This window comes from Microtus ochrogaster, linkage group LG4 (genome assembly GCF_000317375.1).
Source record: "Microtus ochrogaster isolate Prairie Vole_2 linkage group LG4, MicOch1.0, whole genome shotgun sequence".
Taxonomy (NCBI): Eukaryota; Metazoa; Chordata; class Mammalia; order Rodentia; family Cricetidae; genus Microtus; species Microtus ochrogaster.
Window position 1 is genome coordinate 15765606 of NC_022030.1, and position 10358 is coordinate 15775963.

General features: G+C 40.1%; 1 protein-coding gene across 3 annotated transcripts in view; it reads left to right on the forward strand.

Moving 5' to 3' along the window:
- Grm1 (glutamate metabotropic receptor 1) overlaps positions 1-10358 on the forward strand; it is a 388725-nt gene that overhangs the window by 368882 nt on the left and 9485 nt on the right. Inside the window, exon 9 of one of the 3 annotated variants that reach the window (XM_026786206.1) lies at positions 7730-7813. The exons of the other annotated variants lie outside the window; for them this stretch is intronic. Within the exon in view, the coding sequence (XP_026642007.1) occupies positions 7730-7790 (61 nt within the window). The 3' untranslated portion in view covers positions 7791-7813. The remainder of the gene's footprint in view (positions 1-7729; positions 7814-10358) is intronic. 3 annotated transcript variants of the gene reach the window in all.

Genomic DNA, 10358 nt, shown 5'->3' on the forward strand with positions numbered 1-10358 from the left:
GCACAATTCTTAGTTAAGGGAGCCACTTTAGGGTTAGCAAGAGACTTGAACCTAGAGTGGCTCCCAGGAGCCCAAGGCGATGTCCCCACTTAGTTCCTTGGGCAGCTGAGGATAGGGAACCTGAAATGACCCTATCCTATAGCAATACTGATGAATATCTTGCATATCACCATAGAACCTTCATCTGGTGATGGATGGAGATAGAGACAGAGACCCACACTTTGTTCTTCTATTTGGATTCCTTATTTGTTTTTGTATATCAAGAATCATGAAATATCCTGAGGGTAGAAATAGCTTGAAGCTTATCTGCTTTCCCACTGAAGTTCTCTTCCTCAGACTTATTGATCCCTTGGATTTTGGTTGTCATGACACTGTCCCAATGTCTGCAAGTGGCTTTTGAAAAATATTTTATTTGGCTGTTTCCAGCATAAAAGTTGGTTCCCCCCAAAGGTATTTTAGCTAAAAGTTGAAGTCTTTTTTTTAGGCCACTGAAATCTCTCCCTTGACTCTTTCTCAGCAGGCTATAATGTAACTATGACTATTTTGGAGGCTATGGTATCTACACTCTTGAAATTACGACAGTGGTATTATGAAGTTTTCTTTGCAGATTTGAGGGGTGATGACACAAAAGTTAATTTTATGATTAGTATAGCTCTATTTAAGGAAAAATGAGATGAAATAAAGCTTTGTGGAACAAAAATATAATACTTATGTTAGTGCTTTAGCCGAAAATTTCAGGAATTTCCCCCAAAGTCCAAGTTTCTTTAGAATTAGCTTTGTATGTTTGATTTTCAATCTCTGACAGTCCCCAAAGTCTTAACACTTCCAACACTGTTCAAAAATCTACGTACAGAATTTCTATTGAGACTAAAAGCAATCTCTCAGCTGTGAGCCCCAGAAAATCTAAAAACAAATTACTTGCTTCCAATATACAATAGCACTGAGTAAACATTCCCAGTCAAGAAGGAGAAATGGGACACAGAAGAATGAGATCAGAGCAAGAGTATACTAGGCAGGGAATGCACTACATCCTGTACCTCCATGTCCAGCATCTGAGGAAAATGTCAAGATGTGTGCCAAAGGGCTTGGGCAGTCCCACCATCAGTGCTTTTCCATTAATGGTCCAAATGGCTTCTCTCTTTGGCTGCTTCCATTTGGTGCCTCCAGCTGTTCTCAGCATACATTTCTGCTTTGTTCAGTATTTTATGTTCTCACTTTAACCTAGGCTTTACCTTCACAATTTTCATATAAAGCCTTTTCTTGGAGAGCCTATAGAGAACTTGACCCTGCTCTGCAGCGTCTCTACCACAGGGTTTTCTGTGGGGAACTAGAACAATACTCGATAATTTCACAGTTCTTGCCATTCTGCATGCCTATATAACCATGTGGATAAGACCAAGTTCTGCTGCCAGTTAAACAGTAGCTGATCCTTCTTGAACCAGAATTTTAGTTTCTTTTTAGTGTCTAGGTGGCTGAAAGAGGGAAAATGTTCTTCTAGGTGCCATATTTGAGTAAAGTGTACATAGCACTCTTTTCAAAGAAAAGTCAAATGAGATTGGAGTTTTACACCCTGGAGTCTTTGGTAGGCAGGTTCTCACCAACTCATAAAATGTCCTCAATGACCTCTACTACAGCTCCAGTGCAGAGAGACTAGCTTCTTTTTAATGGTGCTAATTTCTTTTACAATTGCATTATCTTCGGATGAAATTTAAATCTTCTTCCCTGAATAACAATCAGTTTTATAAATGCTTCTGCTCGGCATTTTGCTCCAAATAATCACTATAAACCTGGTTAGGAATAGCTAGTGATAACCAAACTACATTCTACAAGTAATGTTACCTTGAAATTTCCTTTACAAAATTATTAGTCTGCTACTTTAGAATTCAGCTTCATACAGTTTTTCAGATTACAGGTCAAATATGAGCAAACAGTTCAACAAAATGCAGTATAAATGGTTTCTAGTGTAGTTCGCCATACTGAGTCCTTGTTTATATCTAAGACCTCATGAGTACGGGCTGACTTTGCTCTCTGCATGTCTATCTGCTCTGTAGTTTGAAATTCTATCAAGTTCACTCATGAAGTTTGTATTACAGCTTTCTAGGGCTTCTCAAGTTCATAGCTCTAAAAACTTCAAAATTTCTCCCCCAAAATCATTACCAAATGCCCCAAATGACACAGGTTTAGTCAAACCAATGACCCCACTTCTCTGGTAGAATATGTAGACCCTTATTCTACAGTAGTCGTTTTCCATGGTTGTAATCAAAATACCTGACAAAAATTTCTTAAGAAATTTGGTTCTTAGTTTCAGTCCATGGGGTGAGGAAGGATGGTTCAATATCAATCTGGTTTGTATTTTTGTCTGAGCTATCATCTGAACAAGTCAAATAATTCATAAGGAAAATTTCTTTAGAGAAGAAATTTGGGTGGCAAATATTGAAAAGATGGTAGAATTATATCACCACATTGCAATCTTGTAATAAAAGAACTGAGCCTCTCTTTGATCATTATTGACTATTAAAACCAGCCTGTGACACTGGCTAGCGGTATGGTATATTTATGTTGAACAGACTCCAGTGTTATTTAAGAAATTTTTCATAATAAAAAAATGAAAATGTAAGTGGCATAAAAATAACAGTATGGACCCTCAAAAAGCAGTCTAAACAGCATACGTACTTCACAGAGAGTGTTGGCAAAAGAGAAACAGCCCACCAATTCAATCTCCAGGTACCTGACTTTAAAAACCCACCATTTATGTGCAAGGGCATTTGCTGAAGACTGTTTGGTCCCCAGAGCAGAATGTGGGAAACAACCTAAACAGCCACTTATAGGAGAATGGATATTCTGTGAGGTATATTTAATCAGTTTAGTTTAAGTAGTGAACTAGTTGTGTGTGCGTATAATACCATATAAAAAAAAGGTGATCATTGAATGAAAATGTAGTGTGAAGCCATACATACAAATTTTATAATATAAAAGTTTCCATGTATTATTTGCTAACCCATTCTTATACAAATATTATAAACAGATAAAAATGTTCCAAATGGTGAGATGAAACAATTTTTTCCTTTAGAATGAGATTAGTATGTAGATTACTATATCGAAGTCTTTAACATATCCTTAGTGTTGTCCAAAGTAAATGGATTTTAATATGTGATGAATCTGTGATAGTAAATACATTTTTATTAAATCATTTTCATTTCATAGCCTCTTATTAGCTTACAAATCTCAGTGATTAAGAATTTTTAATAGGGCAACATTTTATGACTATAACAGAGAGACTGCATTTGTGTTTATTAAAGAACTTAATATACTATGTTAAACAACTATGCTACAAATGAAAGTGGAAGAAATTAAAATTCACAGAAGATCTGTGCCTACATGCAGAGTTTCTCTCTGCACTCTGATCAATGAGTGAGCACTAGAAAAAAGTTTATTTGGCTTCTGGAAATCAATCAGAGATACAAAATGATTTCACTTATCCACGCAGTGACAACCGAAAAAATAGACCTCAGTCTGCTACTATGATCTTGAGTAGTTGCTGTTGTTCTTCATGATTAGTTTGGACAGCTGCCACATTATTTCCACGGTGAGCATTGTATATCCTTAGAACTGACCGTGTGGAATTGCCTAGAACATTCTGTCTCTGCTAAAAGTAGATTCACCTTCTATGCTAACATGGACATTCAACTCCGGAGAGAGGTGACTCACCTGGTTCCTCCCAGCATTACCTTTGCCTAGCACACCCTCTTCATGTCACCATTGCTGCCTAACGAGAAATGGAATTGTGGATGGGGTTGGAAATAAAATTCAGTTTAGTTGCTAGTGTATTTATGGAAATTCTTGAGGAAGGAAGATGGCTGAAGTCAGTGATGTGAAGGTGGATGTTGAAATACTACGCACTGGTGTGGTTTATGGTACTGGCTTTAGCTGGAGCAGCACTTAGTTTTTCAGGAGCCCCTTTCCCCCACACGCTACTTCAACAATCCTTTAAAAGATTGTGATAAAAGAAGTGACTGTGAAAGGGGCAATGACCTGACTGAAGACACCAAGTCTTCTGGGTTCCTTGTCCAGCAATCAATGTCATATCATCCTTAGTAAAAAATTGCTGCAATTTATGAAGTTCACATAAAGGATAAATCTTGTCAGAAACTGACGTAGGGACTGTTTCATGTAGATAAAATAACACTATAAAACAAAAATTGTTTGGAGCTAAGTCCACTCAAAGAGATGTGGGCTATATGCAAATGAATATTATTTGGACAATAGAGTCAAGTGGGGAATCTTACGAAGAGTTCATTGGCCGTAACAAAGGGCAACTTCATGTAAAAGGGACAGAAGAAAGGGAGGGAAGAAGATGGTGGGGAGGATACCTGGCACTTTCAAAAGAAATTACTGAAAAGATCTTTCTAACTAAAATTCTGGGGTTTCTTTAAATCCACAATTTGTGCCAAAAGATTCCAGCACAGATTTGGGACTTATATTTGACAAGCCCCCATATGCTGCCTTTTTCCCTCCAAGCTTTTATTCTGACTTGCTGATTCTGTAGTTGGTTGAATTTGCGGCTTTATGATTACTAAAAATACCCTAAAGCCAAGCTCCATCTCTTAGTATTTATGTATCTGGTAAAATGACCAGTTACACATCAGGGTTTCCAAGCCTTGGCCAATAATCTTCAGTAAATACTCCTTTCCTAAGATCAAAGCCTAAGTGCAGGAGTATTCTATATTTTACTTCCATGCAAAGGCAACGTCAGAGACAGAAAACCTCGAGATCTCGGAGGAGATTATACTCTTCTCTAATGCTTTGGTCAACAGTTAACCAGTGTGAATTTGAATTCCTGTGGCTTCTACTAAAGCTGTCAATCCGACTGAAACCAAAAACAACCGCAAACTGTTCTCTCCCTAAATGCAGTAGTCCCTAAAAGAGAGAGTTGGCAACAGAGATTACGGAGTTTCTTTTCACAGAAATACAGATGCTGCAAGTCAGTGCATCCTTGCAAAGGCATGCATGCCAAGACTCCAGGCTACCATGGCAGTCCTCACCTTGTTTGTATGTTTTACACCCCTAGCAGACAGGTCCAGTGCAAAACTAAATCACCAAGTCCTTGGTTTAAATGCTGGGAAAGCGATAAATGTACAATGCAAACCTGTTATCTCTCACTGTTTATTCTGTTTCGTATTTGCGATCTAATATCGTGTTCACTTGCACAGAAAGACATTCTTGGGGGAAAATCACTCATTCTAGTTGTGACCCTAGCTACCCATTCTGGGACTTATACATGCGTCCTCCAAGGTGCAAAACTGTACCCCGAATGAATCCTTACGCAGGTACCATGGGGAACACAAAGTGATTTGCCTCTTTTTTCATGTGCTTCCTACCTGAGCCATGTTAGATATGTACACCCCATAGTTTTCCGTAAGTTCGGAGACACCTGAAGCATCTAGATCAAGGATGAGTGAAAGGCCCACACCTACCCTGTAGTCTGCCACCTGGTACTGAGTGTTTAGAGAAAAGGGAGGGGGAGCAGCTTCCACTTCCTGTAGATGCCACTGGGCACATAGTAGTGCATCTTGGTCCTGCTGGGGCTTGTGCCTAAGATCCCTGCTGGGGAGAGCCGTGGTGATACCTTGCCATCTACACGGATGAGAGGAGAAAATGACTGCGATCCAATGGACAGGAGAACAGATCACCACGCAAGGAAAGTATGGAGACTGTTGATCCTGGACCATCTGTAAGTTGTTGCTCCAAGACGTGTTCCATTTTCTCACCCCTCCCCATTACTTACAGAGCACAAATTTAAAGATTAATTGAGAGAATTTTAAGAGGCCAATCCCAGAATTCTAAGCAGCAAATGTGGGGTTCTGTTGATCTCAAGCTTCTGATGCTGGCCCTGCAGGGAACCCTGCTGCCCCACACCATTTGACCAGGCCAACAGGTAAACATTTCTCCAAAGTAGAGTTAATTTTAAAGTCAAATGAATGTAGGTGGTTTTTTAGCAAAACAAAAGCCTTGTGCTTTGGACGTGCTCTCCAGCTTCTTTCTTAGGAAAGAAAGTTTTAGCAATATTTTACAAGTTAAATGTTTTCTTACTCTTTCTTATATAGTCAAGAACAATTTTCTCCTTATTGTCCTCTCTTTGATGTTCATTTTTAAGTGCTATTTGTGATTTCAGGTTGGCATTTTGGATGTCATTGTTAGTTTCGTCTGGCAAGTTTAACAGCAAACATGTCTCTGTTTAATTTTTTTTTTTTTAATAAATGTGTTCTCTCAGTAGGCATGAACTTTCACCAACTTGTCTTTATTTCTCATTACTGGATAGAAATTTCAAATTGCAGAATTCGGCATATGCTTTCAAATGGTTTATGAGTGCTTGCAGTTTGGTAGCAATCTATTCATTGATCAGTTTTCCTTTCCTTTTTCTATCATAGTAGACTATGTATAGAAAAATCTTTCCTCATCATATAAACTCAGATCAGTCCTTGCTGCCAAAGGGTAAAAAAAATGACTACACAGAGTTCTACATGGAGGTTTCAAACTCACAGCCCAACTTCTCAGCACCTGGTAGGCATCAAACTGAAAGACTTAGAGCAAGGGAAGAGCCATGATTCTTTGTTCCTGGCATCCCCTCCTTGACCTTCCTTTCTTCCTCCTCTTCCTCTTCCTCCTCCTGAGGCACTATTTTTCTGTTTTGCTGTGATAAAGAACTGACTTGGCTCCCTCTGGCTATCCTCATGGCTACCTACAGGGCTATCACCAAAGACTGGAGTGGATGGCCAAACATAGGCTTAAGAGAAAACAGGTGTGAGTTCACTGGGGAATGCTACAGGGAAATGAATACTCACAGAATTTTGTAATGTGAGAAAGTTCTCTTGAACTCTACCACCCTCCTCCGTACCACCACAAACATGGACTGATGGTTCATCCTGAGCATCTTATGCCTGAGGTCTTTTCCAGGATAGATAGCCATTTTGTGGGGCATGACAAGATCACTTTCCCACCACCACTTTCTAGGTGCTGCTAATCTTACTCATGAAGAACTACTTGTCTTTGGTTTACTTTCTCATGGCTGCCCCATCAGCCTTGCTGGGTCTAAACAGTGTTCTTCTCTCTTGTTAAGAATGACACAGTGTACAGATCACCCTGTTTTCTGTATAAGGAAATATCAAGCAGAGAATGAGATGGTGTGTCCTCTTGTGGCAGAATCATCAAGGTAGATCTCTTGACACACCACTATTACACATAAACAGTGTTGTGAGCACAAGAAAGAAGTGTGACTTTAAATGAAGTGGCAGCCATGCCTTGTGATAGAATAATATGGTAGATAATGCACAATGCAAAGGAAATCTGTGGTTTTGGATATAAATTCAGGAGCTTCCATTAAAAAGTACGGTGGCAGAAAGACAGCCCTACATGGCAGACCACTGCCTCCTAAAATAGTGTGTCAACAGTGAAGGGAAGATGCCAGTCTGGTACAGATGCACAGAACATTGAAAAGAGATGGTTCCACTATGGAAAAGCGACTCTGTCATTGCTGCTTCCAGAGAGGAGTCCCACCAGCAAGACACAGGCCACGGTTGCAAATTCCAAGCAGGACATAGAAGCAGAGACATGGAGAAAGGTTCAGGAGCCAAGCCTGGCCCCACCCTGGACCAGGCACCTCCTGTATGGTGGACTCACCATAGCCGTGCCCATGTTGTTTAACCCCTTGCTTTTTCTTTTCGCTCTTCAGGAAGAGGCAGCCAGAATTCTCGCCCAGCAGCCAGTGTCCGTCGGCACATGTGCAGCTTTGAAACCCCCACGCTGCAGTGAATGTGTAAGAGACGCTGCATGGACATCTAGTGTTTTGCCCCTTGCTTTCTCTCTCCTGGGTATTTCCACTTTCTAACATGGAACCAAATGTGGTGCATGCCATCAAGAATGAGGGACTCGTGGACGTGCCGTGGTTTGCACGACTGCCTTATCCGATTGTCCATCGTTCTTAAAAGGACACTGTCAAGCTGGTAGTTTCTCTGCTTATTTTCTGTTCCAATGCAGCGCTCTCCCTGGCTTTAAGGATTCACTTTGGTCTGTGACTCCCACTCAGGAGCTCGAAAGTGAATCTTCCCTTCCACAAATTGGTCGGCTTCTCCATGGCAAACACAGCCTTTTCCTTTTTTTTTTCCTTTTCCTTTTGCCTTTCCCCTCCCTGTTTTTGCTGTTGCGCAAATGTCTGAAACGATCCTGTCTGCATTGAAGTAAAATCCACAGCTGAAATTTATGGAAATGTTCCACAATGTGGGTGTGCGAGGGTGGGTGCCAACACGAGCCTCTGCTGGGTGTCTCCCACACCCTGGGGAACACAAAACAAAGGTTTTGTGAGTCCCTCTTAAAGCAAATTTTTCAACAAACAGAAACATTTTTTTTTCTAGCATCCTATATGATTTTTATCAGATGCTTAAGTCTGATAAAAAAAAAAAACAACAATGCATGCTTGGTCTGATTTTTGACCTGTAGCTCTTGACAGTGTCTCTTTAAGTTAACCAAAGCACCTAGACCATGTTCGATTCATTGTGCACGGAGTCTGTGGTCTTTCTCAGCTGTTCCTTTACAGCCCTCCAAACTCCTGGGAGAGTCAAAGGTACACATTCCTGCAGCAGGAGGGAGCCCACTGATGAGGTGCCTGTGGCTTGAATAGCTCTTCAGATAGAAGAGCCCAATTTGTTTCAATGTTTGATACTAAACTGGTGGCAGAGGCTGGAAATGGAGCCATGGTGCCTCTTCCTTTACTCAGTGACGGGTACCAGGAAGTGTGTAGCCTCCTTTGCTACTCTTCCCTGTTGAATCCTCTATCCAAACAATGTGGTCTTCCTCAAATCATCCAGACACAGAAAAGAAACACTGGGTAGTCGTACCAGTGTACTTCAGTGGCATTTGGGAAGCTCTTAACAGAGCCTCTGTACCATAGCTAGATGGCTTCTCTGAAACCCTTCCAAGTCCAAAGACATTAAGTGTTTCTGGCACCAATGGTGTCTGACCAAGGACACAGCAAGGAGATCCTAATTTGTGGCAGCTGCTGGCTGCCTGTCAAAAGGGATTGATAGAGATGGGTGGATGTGTTTGTCTTGCCATGACAGCAGGGCCAGAGAGAGAAGAATCAACTAACATTTCATGACTCAAAGGTGAGTTTCTACAAACAAAAAGTAAAAGCCAAATATACTTCTTGGTGATTAAAGAAAAAAATGCACCTATCAGCAAAGCTAACAGGTTGGTTGTCAAGAACCGTAAGAACAGGCTATTCAAGCCTCCCATCTTCAGACTATACAGGAAACCAGAGACAGTGGCTTTAAACCTGTATCCCTTAGACTAAGGCCAGATATTTTTAGTCATGGTTGTCCTGGAGAAATGAAAATAAGAAAATATTCTTTCTGTAACCTTCAGTTCCCACTGCTTTTGTGTGTGTGTGTGTGAAGAGCATGCAAAGAGATAAACATAAGAAATAAACTGGATAATTATGGTCTGTCTCTTGCCCCTGAGGAATAATCCAGGCAGAGCAATGCAACTGCCCTATATTTGCAGGGCAGATTGTGAGTACTGAGGAGTATCAGATAGAAGGGGATGTAGAAGATTTGATAGTTTTTTACCCCTACTTCCTTCAAAAGTATCACAATCTGCTCCTACCTGTATTTCCTAAATAAATCCAACAACACACAAGTACCTGTACTAGGACAATACCCTGGAACCAACATAGTATATTTTTAAGATTTCATAATTTGCAGCACTATTAAAATTTGTAGTTATAGTTATATGTGAGTATAGTAACTCATATATATATGTGTGTGTGTATATATGAGTATATACATACACACACATATATATTAATATATATAATATATATTATATATAATATATAATATATGAGTATAGTAACCCATGAAGATCAGAAGAGGGTCTTAGATCACCTGGACCCTGAGTTTCAGATGATTGAGAATGGCTCCAAGTGGGTATGGAGAACCAAACTCAGGTTTTCCGCCAAAGCAGTACTTCTGGGCCAGTTCCAGGCCACAACGTGACATATTATATAAACTTTAACATGAGAATTTCCTTCATCAGCTTGTGAATACAACCAAAGACCATCTGAAATCTCCTTGGAAAAGTTTAATAATCATCAGAATTTGCTCAAGTTTAGAAATGACTTGGTAATTTTCTCAAAACAGTCAAACTCATGCTGGGAGCAAAGCTCTAGAGATGTCCAGGTTTCATTGGCTTCAATGAGAAACTTAAAATTTGGGTATATTTTACCTTATTGGTTCATTAAAGAAATCATGAAGTTATAGAAAGAAAAGTGATGTGTGTGTTTGCATCTCTCTCTCTCTCTCTCT